The 26,214-nt window shown below is 36.0% G+C and overlaps 1 protein-coding gene across 1 annotated transcript; it reads left to right on the top strand.

Moving 5' to 3' along the window:
* The first annotated feature begins 8,010 nt into the window (after positions 1-8,010).
* LOC131604963 (uncharacterized) lies at positions 8,011-9,035 on the top strand. Its single transcript, XM_058877371.1, has 3 exons — positions 8,011-8,304; positions 8,428-8,530; positions 8,632-9,035. The coding sequence occupies exons 1-3, from the start codon at positions 8,011-8,013 to the stop codon at positions 9,033-9,035; spliced, it is 801 nt and encodes a 266-aa protein (XP_058733354.1).
* The last annotated feature ends 17,179 nt before the right edge of the window (positions 9,036-26,214 follow it).

The following is a 26,214-nucleotide window of genomic DNA, read 5'->3' as shown; positions in this document are numbered from 1 at the left end:
ATAGGAGGCTAATCGAGGGTCCTTGTTATAGCACAAGAGAAAGCTATGTGGTTTTGAACTTATTTTGTCTCTAAGAAAAAGGTTAAGAGGTTTCACCGGGAATAATTCCTCTTTGGGTGGATGTGTCCTAGTTTGGGTTCTAAGGCTTTTTTCAAGATGTTTCACCGGGAATAATTCATCTTGAGGGTTTGAACTAAAGATCTCTAATTAGGAATGAGCCTTCACCGGGAAGACATTCTCAATCCTAGGCCATAGTCCTATAATATATATATATATATATATATATATATATATATATATATATTTTAACTGTCCTAAGGTTTACACTCAGACGTAGTTCTAATATATAAACAGTTCTATATTTGACAGTAATTTAAATAAAGATTGTAAATTTGAAAGCTATAAAGCCTAACCTGGATGGACTGGAGGCCTTCGAAGGAGTATGTACAAAGCCTTACCAGCAAGTGATTGATAACAGTTGAACATTTATGATAAACAGATAAAGGTTTTTGAAAACAGAAGAAGTGAAGATGGACATAGGTCACATAGGTATCTGAAGAGTTTCACCGCGAATAATGCCCTTCAAATACCAGAAGAATGTTTTGAAAACAGAAAGGATATTTTTTAAATACAGTTTTTGAAAACAAACTATGAAAAGAAAGAAGGTGTTGGGCTTTACACTCTAATAGAGGCCCAGTACTTTATAGTACTGGTTGACTTTGATGAAAACAGTTGAAAAAATGATTTGCAATTTTGAAATAATTACAGTTGTGAAAACAGTTGATTATCTGTAAAAATAAAAGGGGGGTTGGGACTTACACTCTATTAGAGGCCCAAAGAAATGATTTTCTGTTTATAAGAAACTGTTAAAAAAAGTGATTTAAATGATACAAGGTTTGTTGTCTGAAAACCTGGATCGTTCGTTTGATCGGAGATTGAAAATAGTTTTGAAAAATTTAAAAAAAGTCAACTTAATTAAGGAAAAGACAAAGCCTATGCCTAATTAAGACCTAAATGATTAGGGTTTTATCACAAAAATATTTACAAGAGATTATATTTTGAAAACCAAGAGAAATTTATATTTTCTAAGTATTAAAACATACTTAAAATATATGATTCCTAATTAAAACATACTAAAATAATATATTTTTTGTGATTTTTTGGTATATCCTCGAAATAGATATATTAAATGAGAAGTGTGTGAAAAATGAAGTAAAAATGACTTAATTTGATAGGTGAATTATTTATGTGAAGTTGTGAAGAAAATAAAGGAAAATAGTGGTAAAAAATAAGTTTGTCTCCACCAGTGCTTGAACCCACGCCTTCATGGTCACATACTCAAAATAATACCACTGCGCCAAGCCCCAGTTGGTGACTATAACACGCGCGTGGTTGGTTTTGTTTCATAATGAGTTAGAAATGCTTAAAAAAATAAAAGAATCAAAAAGTCTGGGGCGAGGGGGATTCGAACCCCAGACTATGGGCATGAGGAGACTAAGAGCGCATGTGAGGCCACTAGGGCAAATGATGAATTCGTTTGTAAAATGCATACCATTCAAAATAAAATAAACCTGACCCAGAGATTTAAATTTTGCACGCCACAGCCATGGTCGTCTTCTTCCTCAAGCTCTCAAATTTTGAATTTGTGAACTTGCTCATTTCTCAACCAAACAGGGTGATGTAAACATGGATTTCACTCTAAATTTCCTCACGAACTCAAATATGTAACTAACACAGATTTATATTAACTACATCTAACGAATTTACTAAAAAACGTGAAGAACCCTAAAGTCTGAAAATCAAATTAAATGGCTATACTGAAAGATAAATGAATGATGATAGAGTGTTTTTAATCCTCTTATGATGCTGAACAAACTGGTATCGAGATATATGAGAAAGAGTACTTGAATAAGTGGGTTAGAGTTTGAAAAAATACCTCTGAAAATGGAGGTCGTGAGGATGATGAGGAACACCTGGGCTTGTGTGAGTGATCCTAAAAGCTTCCTGGGGACTCAGTGATGCTAACTGAATACTTATTATGACTTTAATCCCTCTGAATCGTCCAACTCGACTCCTTCAAATTGAGCTTCAAGTGAACATGGAGGTTGATGAATTTGTAGTTACAGATGTGCTGCAGGCATCTGAATAGCTTCACTACACCCCTAGGAACATGTTGATCTTCTTAGCTTGGCTAGACACCTTCTGAATTCTTCTACAGACCTCCAATTGCTTAAGCTCCAAAGTGAGAGTGACTATGGTGTTACTCCACTTACATAAGTGATCCAGGTGCTTGGATCACCTCTAATGAACCTCCTTGAGATGTTAGAATGCTTACTTCTCAAAGAAGAGCTCTGGTTTGAAGAAATCGATTCTTCTTGCCATAGAACTTTGAAAAACCATAAGCATGAGGGAGAGAAAGAGAAAGCAAGGATTAAAGTTGCTTTGGTGTCATTAATATGAAGGAGAGCACTTGTATTTATAGGCAAAGAGTTCAGTGTAAATGCAGAGGAGTGAGCTTGCTTAGTGAAGTCATTTTGGTTTCTTGGCCATGAAGAAATTCAAGGAATCTTTCAAATGTGATCATTGCATTTTTGAGCTAGCTCCCTATCCATTCATCTCTTCTGATCTTAGGGGAAAATTCTGATGCATAGGAGAGTTACAATTGGTTGGGAGAAGATTCCATTTGGTGATTCATCCATTTGCCATAAATTCCCAAATATAATCATTACATAATCACATGCCTTTGTTTTTGGGAATATTCTTCAATCCTTATGCAATGATGAAAATGGACGTATGGTATGCTTGCAGATGCATTATGGGTCGTGTAACATCATTTAGTGAAGCCATTTGCACAAAATTGCAAAGTTTCAAATTGTACATGACCTATAATTTTACTCCATGAGGCCAACTTTGAACAAGCATAACTCCTAGCTAAAAATGAATTTGGAGAAGGTTGAGCACAATTTGGAAAGCCCTAAACATCTACTTCAATTCATTAGTTTGGGGTTTCTTCAGAATCGTTTGGGAAAATTGTGAAAAATGAGCCTAAAGTTGGAAGAAAACTAGGTCAAAAACACTTAGAAAAATTTCTAAGTTTTTAAGGCCTATAACTTCCAAAACCTAAATCTCTCAAATGGTTGATCTTTTGAAAAAATTTGCTATGTAAGATGTTGTTTTATATTGCAAGATCTACAACTTTCATGTTGGAAGTTTTTTGAGTTGTGTAGGTGAAATTTTGAGTTCCCATAATACCCTTAAAAACCCTAATTCCTGACTTTTTGCTCCATGGTGAATTTTCTTGAATTTCTTTTGCCAAATGACTTTAATAATCATATATTGATGATATTGATCTTAAAAAGTCATGGTTTGACCAAAAATCCTAAAATTCAAAGGTTATCTTGTACAGTTGACTTTTTCAGATGAAGTGAAATCTTGGACTTTTGTGATGAATCAAACTTTCCTCTTCAAATGAATGATGTGAATGGATTATATTGAGGTAATAGAAGTCCTTGAGTCATGTTTTGAGTTTTAGATCCATGTCCTGATTAAAAAGTCAACTATCTTGGTGAATTAGGTCAAAAACCCTAACTGTCGACCAGATGAAATTGATGACTCTAGATCTTGAATTGAAGTGTAATGCCTTATGGATATTGTCAAATGAACCAATTGAAGATATTTAAACAAATTAATAGATGCCCTGGAGCTTTTTAGGGTTTCCCAAATGTGATCCCTGATTATAGTCCCTGATGGGCTCAAAACCCTAGACTGTTGAACTAAGCAAACCTGAGTCCAGGTGATGGGTGTCAAATCAGTCATAGGTGAATAGAATGAAGTTTTTGAGTCCCATGGTTGTGTTAGAGACCATCCCTTTTATTGATTGATCCTTTGCCTGAGCCCTTTGGTTCCTGAACATCCTCGACTAAGTACCAGTTGAATAAGTGACTGCTCTGAGTATCTGTTTTGATTTTGATGAAAAGTTTGGAGGTATGACATCTCAGGGGGGTCAAAATTAGGGTATGACACCATGGCCCATTAGGGTGTTAGAAAACCCTAACTATATATTGTAAAGTTCTTCTCCATTAATGATAAGAAAATTCTGAAGTTGTTTTATTTATTCTTCCTTAGAGACTTAGATCTAGTTTTATTTGAGCAATTATCTATCATTGGTGCTTTATTTCCTTTTACTCATGGCTCCTCCTAAACCACCCAACCTTCCTTCTAAAGATATTATTGATGAAGCTGTCCAAATATCCCAACTCCATCTAGATAATGCTATGCAAGACACACAAATTCAATTAGATGAACGATTTCATGCTGCTGCTGCGGATTTAGCACTCCAACTTGGAGAGATTCACACAAGATTTGACAAAGAAAAACAACTTGCTGATTCTAGACATGAATCACTCATGTCAAATATTCACAAGCTGTTAGCGCAAAAAGAAAGTCAAATTGCTACAGCAGCTCATTCTACCACTGTTCATCGCCCTGCTGCTCATTGAGGTACTATTCACGACGGCACTGTTCATCGCAGTACTGTTCATGATGGTACTGTTCACTCTGCCTCCTTCATACCAGGTATACCGAGTATCCCTTTTTCTATTCCTATGGTTACTACCCCTCTTAGAAATTCAACTACTTTTTCCAATACCCTACCCCAACACATAACTACAATTCTGCCACGTACCTCCACCCAACAACCACCTTTATTTCCCCATTATTTATCATCTCCTCAAACATTTATTCCAAATCACCAATTTAATACCCCTTTTACACCTCAAATCCCATCTCATGTTAACCCCCAAATTCCCCCTTTACCTACTGCCCGTTCTCCTAAACTTGAATTACTTATGTTTGATGGGTCTAATCCCTTGGATTGGTTATTTCAAGCTGACCAATTTTTTAGTTTCTATAATTTACCCCCTGAAAATAGGTTATCATTAATATCTTTTTATATGAAAGGAGATGCCTTATCTTGGTTTAAGTGGATGCATTTAAATCATTTCTTGACAGCTTGGTTTTCTTTTGTAAGAGCCTTAGAATTACGTTTTGGTCCCTCTACTTTTGAGAACCATCAGGCAGAATTATTTAAATTGAAACAAGATGGGTCTGTTACTGAATATCAAACAAAGTTTGAAAAACTTGCTAATCAAGTTGTTGGGCTACCTCAAGAAGCCATCCTAAACTGTTTTATTTCTGGTTTAACCATCGAAATTCAGAATGAATTGGCAATTCACAAACCTACATCTATCTCCCAAGCTATTGGTCTTGTCAAACTAATTGAATCCAAGATTAAAGAAACCAAACCCGAATATTCTAAACCTTATAACCAATTTTTCACCAAGCCCAACCCCTCATCCTTCCATCCAGCAACAAATAAACCCTCCACTTTACTTACCGCACCACAAACAAGCCCAACTACCAAACCTCCTACCAATACACAACCTACCCGCCTCCCTATTAGGAAACTCTCAAACAGCCAACTTCAAGAACGTCGCGCCCAAGGCTTGTGTTTTAATTGTGATGAAAAATTTATTCCGGGACACAAGTGTGCAACAAAATTCTTTTTGCTGCTGGCGGAGGATGATATAACAAAATCCGACCAAGTTATTGAAATTCTCAATGAGGACGAGTCTTCCACATTAGAATCTGCCAACACTTACTTTCAACTATCACCCCAAGCTTTAACAGGCCAGTTTTCTCCCCAAACACTCAAATTCCAAGGAATTATTAATGGGCTACCTGTCATGGTTCTGGTTGACACAGGAAGCACACACAACATTCTGCAACCTCGACTAGCGCAACACCTTAATCTCCCAACTTCTGAAATTCCACAATTTTTGGTGATGGTAGGCAATGGCTCTCATTTAAAATGCAAAGGAATTTGCCAAGATGTTCCTCTCACACTTCAAAACCAAAAATTTTCCTTACCTTTCTATTTGCTACCAATTGAGGAAGCTGATGTTGTCTTGGGTATGGCTTGGTTGAGAACACTTGGTCCAATCAACGCTGACTTTTCAATACCGTCCATCACTTTTTCCCACAACAATACCCAAATCACTCTAAAAGGTGACCCTCAAACCCACCCAGCACTTACCAGCTTTAATCAACTTTGCCAACTTATCCACACTAACTCCATTGCTTCCCTCCATTTAATGACTTTTGAAGATATTCCAGAATCTTCATCCACACCTTCCAAATCTACCCTTGACAACCTTCCAAAATCCCTTCCCTTTGAAGTCAAATCCCTCATTGAAAATCACCTCGAAATATTCCAAACTCCTCAAGGCCTTCCCCCCTCTAGACCACATGATCACCATATTCCCCTCCTCCCAAATACAAAACCAGTCAACGTTAAACCTTACCGCTACCCCCACTATCTAAAAGAAGCCATGACCGCCCTAATCAAAGAGATGTTAAGAGACGGAATCATAATTCCCAACAACAGCCCTTTTTCCTCTCCCGTCCTACTTGTAAAAAAAAAGATGGAAGTTGGAGGTTCTGCGTTGACTATCGCACTTTGAATGCAGTAACGGTCAAGGACCCTTTTCCTATACCTACCATAGATGAGCTTTTAGATGAGTTGGGAAATGCAACTATTTTCACTAAGATAGACTTGCGCTCAGGTTATCATCAGATTAGAGTTTCTTTGGAAGATACTTATAAGACAGCTTTCATAACTTTCGATGGACATTATGAGTTTCTCGTAATGCCCTTTGGGCTCACTAATGCCCCTTTTACTTTTCAATCAGCCATGAATGACCTTTTGAGGCCCTGCCTACGACGGTTTGTTTTAGTTTTTTTTGACGATATTCTCATTTACAGTCCCACCTTTGATGAGCATTTGACTCACTTACAAATCGTTTTTAATCTTTTGAAATCAAATGTTTTTGTTGCAAAAATGTCAAAGTGTGTTTTTGCAGTTGATAAAGTTCACTATTTGGGTCATGTTATCTCAGCTGGAAAGGTTGCCGCAGATCCAGAGAAAGTTCAAGCCATGTTGGATTGGCCAGAACCACGTTCACACACGACTCTCCGCGGTTTCTTAGGCCTCACTGGTTTTTACCGTCGCTTTTTGCGTAATTACGCCACACTCGCCGCTCCTCTCACCGATTTACTACGTTCCACTAGATTTGTTTGGAATACAGAGGCGGCCGAAGCCTTTACAAAATTAAAGACCAAGATGACCAACATGTTGGTTCTTGTTTTGCCAGATTTTAAAAAGAAATTTATTATAGAGACTGATGCTTCTGGAGTTGCCATCGGTGCAGTTTTATCACAAGACGGTCACCCCATCGCTTTCTTTAGTAAGAAGATGTGTCCAAGGCTGCAAGTTTCTTCTATTTACATGCGAGAGATGTATGCTGTAACAGAGGCAGTAAAAAATGGTGTCAGTATCTTGTGGGTCTACAATTTCTTATTCATACAGATCAAAAGAGCTTGCGTAACTTGTTGCTTCGAAAAATTCAAACACCAGAGCAACAGAAATGGGCCGCTAAATTACAAGGTTTTAATTTCGAGATATTATACAAACCTGGGAAATCGAATCTTGTTGTAGATGCTTTGAGCAGAAAATTTCCCAAAGCCTCCTTGCTGTTGGTCGTCTCTTCCCCGATTCCAGACCTCTTGAAGACACTCCGTACATTTTATGCAACAGACACAGCAGGCCAGGAATTAGTAAGACAGATGACAGATGAACAGAATAAACAGCCAGATTTCAAGTTCTTACAAGGACTAATATATCACAGAGAATGCATCTTCATACCTGATATTGCAGATCTTCGTAAGCAGCTCCTCGATGAATACCATTCCACACCTACAGTAGGGCACTCGGGGGTCAAGGCCACCTTGGCTAGAGTTTTAGCCTCTTTTTCTTGACCAGGACTTTACCTCGCAGTCAAACACATGGTGAAACATTGCACAGTATGTCAGCAGAATAAATATGTAACTCAAAAGAAGAAAGGACTTTTGCAACCACTTCCAATACCAACGAAAGTTTGGGATGAACTCACCATGGATTTCATTACTCACCTCCCTAACTCTTTCGGCCACACCGTGATCTGGGTTATATGCGACCGCCTGACTAAATTTTTCCATTTTTTGGCCTTACCAACAAACTTCACTGCTAAAGATCTGGCTTCTCGTTTTTCTGTGGAGATTTATCGCTTGCACGGTAACCCTAAGTCCATTGTCTCCGACAGAGATCCGTTATTTCTGAGCTCCTTCTGGAAAGAGTTTTTCAAAAAACAAGGCACTACATTAAAATACAATACATCCTACCATCCAGAAACAGATGGACAGACAGAGGTAGTAAACAGATCTATTGAAACGTACCTACGTTGCTTCACGAGTGATTTTCCTAAGCAGTGGTACAAGTTCCTATATCTCGCCGAATACTGATTTAACACTTTATTTCACATGGCGATTCAGATGACGCCCTTCAAGGCCCTCTATGGTCGGGATCCACCGAACATCTTGCACTATGTGACTGATGACCTCCATGACGACCCTCTGTCAGTGTCCCTGCAACAACGTGAGCAAATTCTTAATCAGTTAACCGCAAATCTTAAGAAAAGTCGCATACAAATGGAAAAACAAGCGAATAAAAACGTTTGGATTTTTCATTTAAACAAGGAGATCTAGTTCTATTGAAGTTGCATCCTTACCGGCAGCAAACAGTGAACAAAAGGACTTCACAGAAACTCGCGAAATGTTTCTTTGGACCCTTCAAAATCATCAAACGAGTTGGTGAGGTTGCCTACATGTTGGATCTTCCTTCGTCATCACAAGTTCATCCCGTCATCGATGTTTCTCTGCTTAAACCGTACCATAGCTTGCCTCCCTCCGAAGTTTCTCGTTTACTTCCTCCGGAAATACAACACCGCTTGTATGAGGAGACACCATACATGCAAGAAGGAGTTAATATGGGTTCAGATATGAAAGGTAAGAGTGAGGCTCTCGGTCAAGATATTGAAGTGAACAGGAGTACAGAAGTGAAAACGGGAACAAGACAGAGAGAAAAAAAATTTTCAAAGTAGAGAGAAGAGTACAAATGCAAGTGAATCCCTAAGTGCACATAACTTTAGCTCTTGTAACGTTCCACTTACTTCTTCACGTGAGGGACAGCTAGATGGGTCCCACTTGCCCCATTCCCCAAAAGTCACACATGCCCCTTTGTTTGTCCCAAGGCTACCGTTGGAACTCGGTGATACAGCTGTTTTTCACCCATAACAATTTCAAACCACACGCTATCCTTTCCCTCTTTCCACGTGGCCCTTATCTCATACAATCCAATCCGCTTCTTCCTCTCAGATTTCACCCTTATCTCTTCCACCCACTAAACCCACAAATCTCTCACCTAACCCTTTGCCTACTGCGGCCAACCCTCCACCAAACACGTGTCCCATTTCTTCCCAACTTAACCCTAATTCCCCCACATTCTGCCCCGGCCCATAGTGCATCAATCCCGGCCCAAACACTCTTCCTATGAACCTTGAGGACAAGGTTCTTATTGGGCCAATGAGTATTGTTAAGAAGGCAGTAAGGCCCATTAGAGAGAAGAAGAAATTTGTTTTACTAAAAGATTATTATTGTTAGAGGAGGTGTTTTTTAGTAATTATTTTAAGAACTTATGTTTACTTTTCTTATGTTTGGCCCATGGCCCATTAGGGTGTTAGAAAACCCTAACTATATATTGTAAGGTTCTTCTCCATTAATGATAAGAAAATTCTGAAGTTGTTTTATTTATTCTTCCTTAGAAACTTAGATCTAGTTTTATTTGAGCAATTATCTATCACATATGCTCTAAGATACTAAGAGAGATTCAAGAGACTTACCTCAAAGTCTTGAATGAAACTCCAGCAGATTCTGCAAGCTTTTTGATCTTGATGATGATTATGAATACGGCTTCGAAAGAATCTTGAGACTGAGAAATAAACTCAAATCTAGCACTTAGCTTGAATCTTTGAGCTTTGATGAAGACCGAGATTGCTTTGGGAAGGCGTAATGGTGAGGAGGACGTTTTTTGCAGAGCATGATGCTGAGAATATTCAAGTAGTAGTGGCTTCCATGAGTGGTTGATGATGAGGTTGCAGTAGTAGAGAGATGGATTTGAGGTGATGGATGATGAAGATCAATGAAGGTTGAGAGTTTGGTAATGGAGATCCATGGAGGATGAAGAGTTGTGATTTGGTTATGGAGTTTGTTAGAGGTCTGTAACAAACTCTTTGGGAGGGAGAGGGTAGAGAGAGATGAGAGAGTTTCTGGAATGAAAGATGAAGCGTGTGTATGGTAGTTATGGTTTGTTACGTTTTTGTTGTTATGAGAAGATGGGAGAGTGAAGAGAAGAAGATGAACACGAGAGAAAATGGGAGAAAAATGAGTGTGTGTATCAAATCTGATGGGTTTTAGTCTTATATAGGGTGAGTGTATTGGAAGTTATGTGTAGTGCCATGTAGTGTAATATAACTTCTATGCCTAGTGAGCAAGTATGGGATGAACATGGTAAGTCTCTGGTGAGCCCTCTTTAATCTTTGTACCTGCATGGCTAATTGAAAATGATGATGGTATGATACAACATCATACACATGTCTCGTTCTGCTGGCATTTTATACCCGTGCCATCAAACATGTTCATGACAACCACTTTGAGCATTCCTATCCCAAGCTATGGGTCACCATTTCTTTCGAATTTAGTGCCATTGCAAAGAGTGCATGAGATAGAAGAACAAGGTTGTTGGAAAAAATCAGCAACAAAGCTTGTAACTCATTAGAATATCCTTTGAAACATAATGATCCTCAACTGCAATGCGCGCACCGGTCCTTGTCAAATGCCAACCGCCAAACGGCCAGCCATGGTGTTATCTTCATGTGCCAAGAACTTCAAACATGATTCACCGTTTGTTCTTAAATTGGACCCAACATGTAGAGGAGATGGGACACAAGAGATTTTGTGTTGGAATGTCTTGGAGAAAACAGCTGAAACTCGTTTTAAATGCCTTGGAACATGGTGGCATGCTATTGCATTGAGCCCTCACGCGTGCGGCAAGTTTTGGCCTATTGCCTTCTCAAATGTAAGTTTTCAAGGGCACGACTTCGAGGCCTTATATCCTACTCCACCTACAACCAAATCTCATGAATCTTTTCTTGTTGGATAGAGGGCGTGGGGGAGAGTATGTTGACATTCGAATGGACTCCATATTATGCTTGTACTAATATGAATTTAGCTTTGAATTCAGCATGCCACGTGTTCGATGAAATGCTCACGCGTAACCTAGCCTCTGGCCCAGGTTCTTGGCAATGCGTGTCTTGGCAAGGTCATGACTTTGAGGCATCATATCTTCCAAACCACATACCCAAAATCAGTGATTCTTTTCTCATTGTATTGAAGGCATAGAGGAGAAGAGATGGATGTCAAGTTTGAACTTGATGGATGTTTGTAAGTCCCTCAAATTAATCTCAAATTTAGCACACCAAGTGTTTGATGAATCGCTTACGCGTGCCCTGAATTTGTGCCCAGCAACATGACTTGAACAAATGTGTTTCCTCTAACTTCAAACCACCATATCTTTTCAACCAAGCTTCTAATGAGAAAATGTTCAACTACAAAGTTGTTCTCTTCCATGAGAGGGGCAACTTTGATGTTAGAAATTTTCCCAAAACATGCCTCTAGCCATGTGTAAACTAGTAGTGAAGTTGACTGATCATCATACTTTAAAGAGCCAAAATATTTTCCAAGTCTTTATACTTTCCTAATTTAGCCTAACTTCCAAAAATGGAAACTTTGACAATTTCTTGATTTTATTTATTTTCATTGACTTTTCTTGACTAATTTTCATCCCACATACAATATTGGACAGTTGACCTTGAATTTGACCCAAAAGTCGACTGTTTGACTTTTTCAGCTTCAGATGGACTTTATGATTAATCAATCTCTGATTCCACTTCAAATCAACCATCAACCAAAGAAAATCAAGTGCACACCCTCACATGAGCCTCATTCCGCCTCACACTATAAAATCATCTCCTGATTAAATGTTGACCAAAAAGTCAACTGCGTTGACTTTGTTCAGAAACCCTGATTTGGGAGACCAGATGATTTGCAAGCTTGTACTCTTCAATCAATGCCTTGAGTTGAAGGTTGTGACACCCTAATTCCAGGAGAACTTCAATGAAGACAAAGCCACACACTTAGACCTCAGAGTCCCCCTTTATTCAAGAAACCTTTTGATAGAAGCTTCCTTCTTGTCAACTGTTTTAAAGGAGCAGCTACGCTAATGAACGTATGTATGGGATTATAACCTAAATGGAATATGCACTTGAATGTAAGCCATATATAAGGGTATGACAAATTTGGGGTATGACACACTTGTATTAGTTGGACGAATTGGAAATCCCGACTATTATTATGGGTATTTTTGCAATACAATAGTCTCAAGTCAAGTGGAGTGAAATGTGAATTAACAAAGTATTTTGAAGATGGGTTAGAAGGTGATATTCCTAACTTTGATATCTTGACTTGGTAGAAGGTGCATTCAAGTCGGCTTCCAATCCTAGCTAACATTGCGAGAGAGTTACTTGCTATACCCGTCTCAACGGTAGCTTCTGGGTCTGCCTTCAGTACTGGAGGAAGGGTGCTTGATGACTATCACAGTCGCCTAACCGCTAGATCTGTGGAAGCCCTTATTTGCACAGAAGATTGTCTTGGTGGATCACCTTTACCATTTCCTACGCAAGATGATATCGAAGAGCTTGAGAAAATTGAGCGAGGTAATTTTAGTTTTGTTGTTGTTTGCATTTTATATATGTTTCTTCTAAAATATATAGAATCTTATGCTAGGATAGACAATGTAATACATGGTTTATGGTATACAATAGACACTGTAATCCTGTGGCATGTCTACTGAATTCCCCCTTAGAATTCCCTAATTAAGGAACAACCCTTCTTGCTTATATTAGGAAAAGACAAGCGATTGTGGCGTTTATGTATAAAGATATTCACTTAATGAACAACAGAAACCGGGCAAGGACTACATATGCTATGCTACTATCTCAAATATGTATAATGTTTCATAAAATAATCTACTCTTATATAATCTACCAGTCTATTGATTTGAGATTAACTGTTATCTGGCTTTTAGTGATGGATCATCTGTTTATAGAATTTATGCTAGTCTATTTTATAAAATAGTCTATTTTGTGGTTGGCATCTCAATCTATGGTAATGCTGAAAATGTTAATATTTAGACTGCATTTTTAAGCTTGTTGTATATTAGCTTATGATTGACTGGTATATGAATTAAATTTGAACTAGCTTATGACTGACTGGTATATGAATTAAATTTGAACTAGCTTATGTTAATATTTGAACTAGCTTACAGTTCAATCTGTTTACACCATCATTTCATTTCTCACATTTGCATTATAAAGTTTCATTTTTTATGAGCTAACTTTTATGGGTTTTTCTCTTTTGGTCATTACCTTATTAGATCTTTACCCGATCAACCAAAACGATAGAGATTTGTGATTACTGAACTGTTGTACTTGCAGTACAACAATACAGGTTTTTTTAGTACCTATATGGATTTTATGAAAACAGACAAAATAATATAGTAATCTAAGACACTCAAAATAATTATTTTTCAGCACTTTGTTTGTCTTGTGTATTATCAGTAGAAAATCCCTTGCATCAGCTGCTTGTGTGTTTTGTATGCATGTTCTTTTCGGTCAACGCTTTAATGGCTCGTAAGAGCATTGAACCGAACACTGTTCTAGCAAACCGTTTGATTCTTCTTTTTCTGTTCTTGGTTTCTTGCGGTTTGGCCTATGTTTTATTCTCTACTGTAATTAGAAGTGGTTCTGTATCGAAGTTTAGAACTGGGTCAACATCGTCTTTTGCTATAGTTGGTGAGAAAGCTGATGGAGGATAGAAACATAGATTTTTGATAGAACATCATGATTTAATTAGATTCGTGTTACTGACGGACTCCACTTAGTAGGACAAGACTCAGGGTTGTTGTTGTTTTGTCTACACGTAAGCACCATGAGTGTCGTGTCGTATCTCTGTGTCCGTGCTTTACAGGTTTGTAGCTCTTATAGTTTTCATCAATTTGGAACTGGTGTTGCTATTTGTGTATCTTTGTTTGGAGGTTCTGAGATGGATTAGATCAAGATCATGTAATAGTTTCAAATATTCAGTTAAAAAAGCAAGTTCATTAATCTGCTTGATGTATTGTTGTTTAGGAACTTGCATGTTTAGGCTTGGATTGGGAAAGTGTGTGCAACATACTTATGCGATGTTTTTTTTATGTGAAATGGTAAATCAGTATAACTCAGAGGTTGGAAATGTTTGCAAATTAAACCAATGGGAATCATTTCACTGTGTTGGTTTATGTTATGGCTTTTTGCAAATTCTTTTAGAGTGAATATATATAGTATAGAGTTCGGTTCAATATTGGTGGTTGGTTTGCATGATCTGTGGTGATGATGAAAGAGTGTGCATTGTTTCTTGTTTCTTAAAAGATTGATTTAAACATGACTGGTATTCAACTTTCTTACTGTAAATCATTTTTTGTCACTTGGTAAAAGAGAGAAAGAATGTGCATATATATTTTGCCATGACTAGTATGATCCCATAGGATGTTTTCCTTCATGTCTCATAATTGTTGATCATAAACCATAAACCATGTTTAAAACTTCTACCTTGATTTTTCAGAATTTTTTTTGCAAAACACGTCTAATGGAGATAATACTTATGTCGCTCTTAATCGGGATTGAAGACAAAGAAGACTAATAACTATGAGGTATTATCTTGCAACTTTAATGTAATAATGCTATGGTAGTTATGATGTTGAACTAGGAATGATATTGATTTAACTTTTGTGTTTTTTGAAGGGTGCATTCAATAGTAGATTCACTATGCTATTGCAAGGAGAATGGATAGTGATAGAGTTACTGCAAAAAGTTTATTATGTTTTGGCCTTTAATGTCAAAACTTAAGAAAACACAGTAGATTCTTTGAGATTTGGATTTAAAGCTTTTGGTATACGTTGAAACATGTAAACAAATTAAAAGCTGTCTATTTCAAGTTAAGAACAAAAATTGATGACTTTGAAGCTTCATTTCCATGTTTTCTATGCCACCACCAACACATCAGCTGAAAATTCTCAAGTATATATATATATATATATATATATATATATATATATATATATATATATATATATATATATATATATATATATATATATATATATATATATATATATATATATATATATATATATATATATATATATATATATATAGAAATAGATATCACCATATCACCACAAAACCAAGAATGTTGTTCATGAACACTGCTCCATAAATCTACATTTATTTCACCATCGAAAAGTTACAAATTATCAACAAGTTTAAAAACTTATAATGGAGTGAGACTGAGAGTGACCTTTAAAACATTAGAGTCAGTTGATTTTTAAAAAGTGGATTTTTATGTTCAAAACCGGTTAAATTGAAAATCGGATATGACCTTTAAAACCGGTTAAGTTGAAAACAAGATATGAACTTCAAAACCGGTTTAAAAATTTATAACCGGTTATAAAAAGTGGTTATGGATATAACCGCTTTTATAACCGGTTTCTTAAAAAAAACCATTTGCATGGATTGGTTATAATATCCGGTTATGAAAAATGATTATAAATTGGTTATGGATTGGATAATATCCGGTTAGATGAGTTTGTTACTTATTAAGACTTTTTCTTTTAAATAGTCTTATTCTGTCAGTCGGGCTCAGCCCATGCTTTTGACCCATTAGGGTTTTGGTTGTATTTAAACTCTGGCTGCTGCAATTTATTGGGCAGAGAATTAATATGAACTTTTTCTTTCTTTATCCTTTTCCTTGTTTTATGTGCATTCAATAGCTAAACCTAGATCTGGAAAATAGTTGCATTACCTATTTTTTCAATTGGTGCTTTCATCATTCTTCCTCATGGCCCCTCCCAAACCTCCTAATCCTCCATCAAAGGAAATTATTGATGAAGCTGTCCAAACAGCAGTTCAGACAGCAAGCTTACACTTAAACAACGCTATGCAAGAAACCTAGCAACAACTGGATGAGCATTTTGCCATTGTTGCCACGGATCTGCAACAGCAGGTGGGAAAACTCAACACTCGTATGGACAACGAATGCCAAGTGGGGGACACTCGATACGACTCAATGATGTCCATCCTTACCCGTTTGGTTGCTCAATCTGAGCAACGTGGAGGTTCAGCCACCCTTCTCATGGCATCTTCATCAGGTACACCGAAAACCAACCCTTTATCCACTGTACCAACACCGGCCATGACCGTCCCTCCACCCTACTCATTTACACCAATAAGAACCACTGCTCCCACCCCTCATTCACCCTTACACTCAACCGTCTCCACCACCTCACGTATCCAAACCTCAACTTTTGTTCCATATACCTCTGTCCCTCTTTATACATCGGGGTCTCACCCTCAACCGAACCTGCACATTTCGTTTACCATACCATTCTCGGTCGCACACACCTCCCCTATAACTGTACCCTTTACCCAACTAGGACATTCCACCTACATTCCACAGAACCATACATTACCCCTATTCCGTTCACCTGTGCTGGAATTAATGTTGTTTGATGGCTCTAATCCCTTGGAATGGTTGTTCCAAGCGGAACAATATTTTGATTTCTACCAACTCCCACCAGCAAACAGACTTGCTATGATGTCTTTCTATATGAAAGGGTAAGCATTGTGTTGGTTCAAATGGATGTATCAGCATCAGGAATTAACCAATTGGGCCACTTTTACACGTGCTTTGGAACTTCGTTTTGGCCCATCCACTTACACTAACCACCAAGCCGAGTTATTCAAATTGAAGCAAACAGGATCTGTGGGGGAATATCAAGCTGTTTTTGACAAATTAGGGAACCAAGTGGTTGGTTTATCTCATGAAGCTATCTTAAATTGTTTCATTTCGGGACTAGCCCCCGAAATTCAAAACGAAATAGCAATCCATAAACCAGTTTCTATTTCCTAAGCTATTGGGCTTGCCAAACTCATTGAACCTAAAATTCAAGACTCCAAACCAAAAACCTTTTTCCCCATACACCCCTCGGATGAACCCAGCCCCCTAAACATTGATTCCCAAACAACCTTCACAAAACCCTCCTTCCACCAATACACCGAAACCACAAACACCCCAACCAAACCCCAAATTTCCCATTAGACGTTTATCCAACGCTCAGCTTCAAGAGCGTAGAGCACAAGGCCTTTGTTTCAATTGTGACGACAAATTTATTTCGGGACATCGCTGTACTACAGGAAAATTTCTTCTCCTATTAACCGATGAAGAGGAAACAGCCTCACAAACAACAATCGAAACGGAGCACAAAACTGTCAGTCCTACTGCTGTTGAAGAAACTTATTTCCAACTCTCCCCCAAGCAGTTAGTGGTCAATTTGCTCCTAAAACTCTAAAATTCAAAGGGTTGATTAGTGGCCTCCCCGTTACGGTTCTAATTGACATAGGAAGCACTCATAACATCTTACAACCACGTATTGCCCAACATCTCCGAATTCCTACTACCCCAATTCCTAAATTTTCGGTAATGGTAGGTAATGGCTCTAAACTATCATGCTCTGTTTTATGCCAACAGGTCCCAATTACCTTGCAAAATAACTTGTTTATCATCCCTTTCCATTTACTTCCTATTGAGGGAGCCGATGTGGTACTTGGCATGGAATGGTTGAGAACACTCGGTCCTCTCATGGCTGATTTTTCGATTCCTAAGATTTCTTTCACTTACAAAGATGCTGAAATTTCCATTACCGGTGATCCCAAACCCACACCATCCCCCTCTTCCTTTCACCAATTTTGTCACCTTTTGCATACTGACTCCATAGCCTCGATACATCTCCTCCTCTATCAACCTTCACACCAACCTTTTCCAGCCACCACCACAATCACACCACCAGCTACAACTCTTTTTGTCATTCCTTCCAACCTACCCTCCCCTATCCAAAACATATTATCTTCCTATGCTGCCATTTTTAAACCACCCCACGGCCTTCCACCTACCCGCCCTCATGACCATCAAATACCACTCATTCCCAACACTTCCCTAATTAATGTCAAACCGTACCGCTACCCACACTCACAAAAAGAGGCCATGACCAATATTATTCATGATATGCTTAAAGATGGCATAATAAAACCTAGCAATAGCCCTTTTTCTTCCCCTGTGCTTTTAGTGCGAAAGAAATATGGGTCATGGCGCTTTTGTGTCGACTACCGTGCACTTAACGCGGTTACTATTCGAGACCAATTTCCCATCCCCACCATCGATGAACTTTTTGATGAATTAGGTTCTGCAACTATTTTTTCTAAGATTGATCTCTGTTCCGGTTATCACCAAATTCGGGTTTTGCCGGAGGATACGCATAAAACAGCTTTTCGTACGTTAGACAGGCACTATGAGTTTTTAGTGATGCCCTTTGGCTTAACTAATGCTCCTAGTTCCTTTCGATCAGCCATGAATGATTTGCTTAGACCATACCTTTGACGGTTCGTATTAGTTTTCTTTGATGACATTCTTATTTATAGTTCTTCTTTGTTTGACCATACCAAACACTTGAAGTTGATTTTAGATTTATTGTTATCTAACCAATTTTATGCCAAGCTCTCCAAATGTGTTTTTGCTGTCTCTACTATTGACTACCTATGGCACATCATTTCAAATGAAGGCGTGACTCCTGACCCTACAAAAATTCAAGCTATGCTAGAGTGGCCGCAGCCTCATTCACTCACGTCTCTAAGGGGTTTTTTAGGCCTCACCGGGTTCTATAGAAGATTTTTTCGCAACTACGCCTCTCTCGCCGCTCCCCTCACCGATTTACTTCAGTCTACTAAATTCACATGGAATTCTGAAGCTATAGTAGCCTTTACAATCTTAAAACAAAAAATGACTGAAACACCTGTATTGCGCCTACCAGATTTCTCGCAGACATTTGTAGTGGAGACAGATGCTTCCGGTGTCGCTGTCGGAGCCGTTTTATCCCAGCAAGGGCATCCCTTGGCCTTCTTCAGTGAGAAACTCTGTAACCGCCTCCAAGCTGCCTCCGTGTACATCCGGGAAATGTACGCCATCACCGAAGCTGTCAAAAAATGGCGTCTATATTTGATAGGAACACATTTCCACATTTATACTGATTAGAAGAGTTTAAAAAATCTATTAGTGCAGACTATTCAAACTCCCAAACAGAAAAAATGAGCTGCAAAATTACATGGTTTCCACTTTGACATATTCTACAAACCTGGGAAATCAAATCAAGTTGCTGACGCTTTAAGTCGAATTCATACTGAGGAAGATGCCATCCTGCTCTATGTGTCCTCAGCAATCCCCCTTATCATCAACCAACTGCAGCAATATTAGAAAAACAATCCAGAAGGTCAGAGCCTCATGGCAAAAGTTCTCACTGATGATCAATTGAGCCCACTCTTTTAGGCTAAAAACAATCTCATTTATTGTAAAGATAAAGTGTTCATACCTTCAGACGCAAACTTACGAAACCAAATCCTCATGGAGTTCCATTCTACACCTGTTGCAGGTCACTCAGGCCTCCAACCCACCTTGGCTAGACTATGTGCTTCTTTCTTTTGGTCTGGCATTTACAAAGATACAAAACAATTTATTCAGCATTGCAGTATTTGTCAACAGAATAAATATATTTCCAAAAAGAAACATGGCCTCCTTCAACCCCTTCCAACTCCCACACTTGTCTGGGAAGACCTAACGATGGACTTTATCACTCACTTACCTATTTCATTCAGGCACACCACCATATGGGTTATTGTTGATAGGCTGACCAAATTTTGTCACTTCATTAGGATCCCCACAAAATTCACCGCAAAAGAGTTGGTTTTACGATTCTCTGTGGAAATTTGCCGCCTCCATGGTATGCCTCGATCCATCATCTCTGACAGAGACCCTTTATTTGTGAGTACGTTCTGGAAAGAACTCTTTCGCATAGCACGGCGTGAACAACCTAAATAGTGGTTCAAATACTTACATTTGGCCGAATTTTGGCACAACACGGTGTTCCACAGTTCCATCAAAATGTCTCCCTTCGAGGCTCTTTATGGACGACCCCCTCCATCTCTTCTACAATATCTTCCAGGGTCCTTTACCCAGTTAGCAGTGGACATGTCCCTTCAACAGAGAGAAAAATTGTTATCAACCTTGAAACACAACTTGGCTCATAGTAGACGACTCATGGAAAATCAAAGTAACAAAAAACGACAAAACTGTACCTTTAGGGAAGGAGATCTGGTGCGGCTTCGTCTCCAACCATATCGACAAACATCCGTGCACCACTGTCTCTCCAACAAGCTGTCAAAACGTTTCTTCGGACCTTTTCGAATTCTCACCAAGATAGGTAACGTCGATTTTCGTTTAAATCTTCCCTCTTCCTCTAAGATCCACCCGGTTTTCCATGCCTGTCAACTCCGGGTGTATAAAGGCCCGGATCCAGTATCCTCCATCACTATGATACCACCTGAATTGGAAGCAAGGGATGATATTTCAGCCGAACCACAAAACCCACATCCGACAACCACTCCTTTGCATCTGGAAACGAAAAATGAAGTGCTGGAAAAGAGAAATGAAGTTTTTAAGAAGGAGATGGAGGGAAACAAAGGTACGCACGAGAAAGATCCAGTTTTAGATCTGAATGAAGAAAGAGACTCTTTGGAAGTCTCACAAGCTTTGGAAAGTACTGATGGTACTTGTGTTTCCACTGACATCGCACGTCTGTCTCCCACGCTTATCACAGCTAGCACAACAAATAAATTTTCTATTATGCCCAACCTTGAGGACAAGATTGTTAGTGGGCCCGATAGTAGTGATAGCAGGCCAGTCCGATCTAGAATTAAACCCAAGTATTTAGATGACTTTGTTACTTATTAAGACTTTTTCGAAAATTATACCTCGTACCCCTATCATTATCCCTCTACCCATATATTTTTTTAAATATTACAATTCTATCCTTTTAATTTATAAAATAATTTTATTATTTAATATTTACCATTTCACACCCCTACCAAAGTGCATCGGATAACTTGCAATCAAGTTTTTCGGTTTGTAATTTTATTTCACCGGATAACTTGCAGTCAAGTTTTCCAATTTGTAATTTTTCTTCATCGGATAACTTGCAGTCAAGTTATCCGGTTTGTAATTTTTCTTCCCGGATAACTTGCAGTCAAGTTATCCGGTTTGTGATTTTTCCTCACCGGATAACTTGCAGTTAAGTTATCCGGTTTGTAATATTGTAGATAACGATTTTATATACTTTTGGCCACGGTTTTTCCTTGTTGTCTAAATTTTTTTATTTTTTACTTTATTTACTTTTGGCCACGGTTGTACCTTGTTGCCTAAACTTTTTTTTTTTTAATTTTTGAATTAGTTAAAAACTATGCACCATCATCATTTTTAAATGGTTTTTGATTTTTTCCTAACAACCCTTTCATGTTTCCATCATATTTTGACTTCATCAAGATTAAATGTAGTGTGTCTAACGCCCTAAACTACTTTCAAGATTATTGATGACTGACCTCACAACGTGTGAGTGAGGAAAACATGATGAAAAGACTCGTGTTGGTTTATGGGGTTAGTCTATAATCTTGAAAGTAGTTTGCGGCGTTGCAGACACTACATTTAATCTTGATGAAGTTAAAATATGATGGAAACTTGAAAGGGTTGTTAGAAAAAAAGACTATAACCATTTAAAAATGATGATGGTGCATAGTTTTTAACTAATCCGAAAATTAAAAAAAAGTTTAGGCAACAAGGAACAACCCTGACCAAAAGTAAATAAAATAAAAAATAAAAAAGTTTAGACAACAAGGACAAGTTATCCGGTGAAGAAAAATTACAAACCAGAAAACTTGACTGCAAGTTATCCGGTGAAGAAAAATTACAAACTGGAAAACTTGATTGCAAGTTATCCGATGCACTTTGGTAGGTGTGAAATGGTAAATATTAAATAATAATTTTTTTTATAAATTAAAAGGATAGAATTGGAATATTTAAAAAAATGTAGAGGTAGAGGGATATTGATAGGGGTACGAGGTATAATTTTCGACTTTTTCTTTTAAATGTTTTATTATGTCAGTTGGGCTCAGCCCATGCTTTTGACCCATTAGAGTTTTGGTTGTATTTAAACTCTGGCTGCTGCAATTTATTGGACAGAAAATTAATATAAACTTTTTCTTTCTTTATCCTTTTCCTCGTTTTATGCGCATTCAATAGTTAAACCTAGATCTGAAAAATAATTGCATTACCTATTTTATCACTCAGTTTTAAATCAATTTTTTCTTATTAGTCGAGATAAGCAGAATTTGGATTTTTTTCTGGCATATCTAACTGAGAAAGGTGTCAACAAATAATAAACCAAAACGGATTTGGTCAACCATTATTAAAAGAGCTTTAATATAAATATCATACTCATTGAATAACTTGCATTAGAATCCAATAGGTTACAGACTGTATAGCTTAATTTTATGCTAAATTCATGTAACTCATTCACTTACCTATTTTCCATCGTGTATTATACATACATAATACATGCTTCATCAGGGCCGGCCCTGGGCCCGGGCAAGCAGGCCCACAGCCCAGGGCCTCAAAAAAATGGGGGCCTCAATTGGGAGGTGTATTTAAGAATTTATAATACTGTAAATATAAATTATATTTTTGTTGGTGAAACTTTTAGACAATTTTTTGCGTATGGCTCAGCGGCTGTGTCATTTCTTTTGAAGCTTGTTGATGGTGGTTCGATTCTTAGTGGCTTACGAATTGTAATACTTAGTTTTTAACAAAAACACTTCAATCTTTCTTAATATTATGACAAACTGACTTCAATCTTTCTTAATATGACAAAATGTGTAAATTATAACTTAGTGCCACCTAATTTCATAGGTAATAAATTCCTATATAATTTTTTGTAATAATTATTATTTATTAATTATAAAATAATTTTTATATAATTAATTAAAATTTATAATGGGAATTTAAATCAAATTTTATACCGATAGTTATTTACTGTAACTTGTAATTTTATTTTAATATATTTCAACAAGAAATTATTTAGATATTATTTATATGTTATAATTATTTATTTTAAAGTTTAGCATACAATTAGTTCATTTATTATCATATTTTTATGATGAAATCAAATTCATTATATTTTGAGTTATTATTTATTTGATCATTAAAATATTTAAAAATTGGAGCAATTAAGGCCGTTACAAGATTCTCATTCTTAATTTAATTAATTATATTTCGATTTTAAATTCTTTAATGATTTGCATATGACTTATTATCTATATTGAAATTCCTTTTTACGGTTAAAAACAACTAAGATTTTATGTTTTTGATATTGTCTCCGAGATTCTTTTCATTTTAGAGGCGAGTAAAACATCATTTTTTTTTGTTAAGGGTCCATTTTTCTATTTGCCCTGGACCTATAAGAAGTCGGGGCCGGCCCTGTGCTTCATGTTTATACAAAAAAATTAGTTGAAATATATGGACTGTGTAAAGAAATTTTTCACTAACATTTAGTAATAATTGTTAAATTTTTATAATATATATTTTATATTTTTATTTATATTATATTATTGTATTACACATGAATGGTTGTGAGGTTTTCCCGATGTAAATTTTTTTACACTAATACATATCAATTAATCTCTTTCTCAAAAGATAATAAATAAGATATTTCATTCTCAGTTTCAATTGGAATTTTAAAACGACATATATATATATATATATATATATATATATATATATATATATATATATATATATATATATATATATAAATTAAAACGGAGGTAGTAATAATAAAGGGAAATTGATTGGGTCAACCATTAATAAAAGAGCTTTGATTTAAATATCATATTCATTGACTAACTAGCATTAGAGTTCAATAGGTTACAGACTGCTGAATTCATGTAACTCATTCACTTAACCTATTTTCCATCCTGTATTATACTCCCTCCGTTTTTTATTATAAGTCGTTTTGGAAAAATATTTTGTATTTTAATATAAGTCGCTTTACAATTCCAATGAATAATTAATGCTATGTTTCCTATTATATCCTTAAATATTTATTATTCTCTCTCATTTCAATTATATAAATTTATCTTCCACATGTCATTAATGAAGGATAATTTTGTAAAAATCTTCATAATTTCTCATTTTCATACAACAATTATTATTTTTCTTAATCTGTGTGAAAAGTCTAAAACGACTTATAATAAAAAACGGAGGGAGTACATACATAATACATGCCTCATATTTTCACAAAAGGTAATAAATCGGATATTTCATTCTCTTACAAAGAGTGTCGATATCAAAACAGAAAAAATTATGGTTGAATATTATATAGAATTTAATTGATACTAGTCTATTTAACCGTGGAGATATGGGATAAAAATTCTTAGGTTAAAAAAATATTTTATAATTTATTTTTTAAAATTATTATTAAATGTAATAATTATTAGATATCTACTAATAATATTATTATAATTAATTATCTTTAATTTTTATTTGATTTTTGAATTTGTTAATTTCTAACTATTATATTTTTTATTGTTAATCTAATCTAATATCTATTACTTACATTTCTCTTTATTGTATTAATTAAAGTCTATTCATGTTCTTCATGCAAAATTGAACATATATTTTTCAATTTTTAATAAAAATTCGATATTTCATTATCCTCTATGTATAGAGAACTTAAAACTTAAAAGACACGTTAAAAGTTTGAGTGACACTCTTCATGAGCACGCCATAGAATTTCCACTTTGGGTCTGTTTGGTAAAAATAGCAGTTGACTGATAAGCTAGCTGATAGCTTATAGCTTATGACTGATGGCTGATGACTGATGACTTATAGCTTATAGCGGATGGTTGAGACTGATAGCTTATAAGCTCATTGAAGTGTTTGGTAAAATAAGCGGTTTAATTAACTTATAAATGTAAAATGACATAAAAGATATTTAATATATGATTATTTTATTTTAAATTAAAATAAATTATAAGGGTTAAAAATAGATTTTAATTGAAATAATAAGGATAAAAAAGGAAGAAAAAGTAATAAGTTATAAGACATAAGCTAAAACGCTATTTAAAATAGCGTCTGGAAAATAAGCTATAAGCTAGTAAAATAAGCTATAAGCTCGTGATAAAAAGACTGTTACCAAACGGGTCTAAATTATCATATGAGCTTATAAGACATAAGACATAAGCTATAAGCTCAAAAATATGTCTTACCAAACAGAGACAATTATTTTTTAAATCTCTTCCCTTTGAGTTTGACTTTTTAAATATATTTCATTAATAATAGTAATAATAATAATATGTAAGAATAGTTGTTTTATGAATAGAATTATATTATTTCATTCACTAAAACAAAACAATGTTTTTTTGACCCTTTATAATTATAATTACAATTATTTGGAGCTAGATTTCCTTTTGAAGAATATGCTTCAGATAATAAAGGTCGAAACAAATTTTAAAACATAAATTTAAATTTAATATCATTTTTTTTTGAAATTAATGATGCTTTGATTAATTCAAAAAAACGATGAGTACAAGCGATCAACTAGGATCAAGCAACTAGAAATCAAGAGAAACCTATGAAAGAAACTAAGAAAATTAAGAGCTATCACCCTTCTATCATAAGTGTAGCTATATATTTTCGAAGTTTCTTATTATTCCATCCTCTATAAACAATTGTGTCTATAATTCTTTTTCCTACAACAGTAGTGTCTACTTGCTCTCCAAAACTTTTCTGATTCCTCATATTCCAAATGTCATACCCCAAAATTTGCCCGCATATATTTTCATATGTCATTTTATTTCAAATAATTGACATAGCCCGATCGGTAAGGAAGTAAGGTTTGCAAGTGGAAGGTCCCGGGTTCAAATCTCGCGTCTGACATTTTCACTTTATTTGTGTTTTAAATATTTTAAAAAAAAAAAGTTAAATCACAAAATTGCCTTTTTATTTTTTTTATTTTATTTTTTATTTTTTATTTTCGTATTTATTAATTATGTTTTTTAAAAAAAACTATTTATTTTCCACTTTTATTTATTTTTATGCACTTTTAAGTAAAAAATCAATCAAAAAATATAATAG

Source organism: Vicia villosa, linkage group LG5 (assembly GCF_029867415.1).
Source record: "Vicia villosa cultivar HV-30 ecotype Madison, WI linkage group LG5, Vvil1.0, whole genome shotgun sequence".
Classification (NCBI taxonomy): Eukaryota; Viridiplantae; Streptophyta; class Magnoliopsida; order Fabales; family Fabaceae; genus Vicia; species Vicia villosa.
Note: the sequence above shows the minus strand (reverse complement) of the source record. Positions and strands in the feature narration are given on the sequence as shown.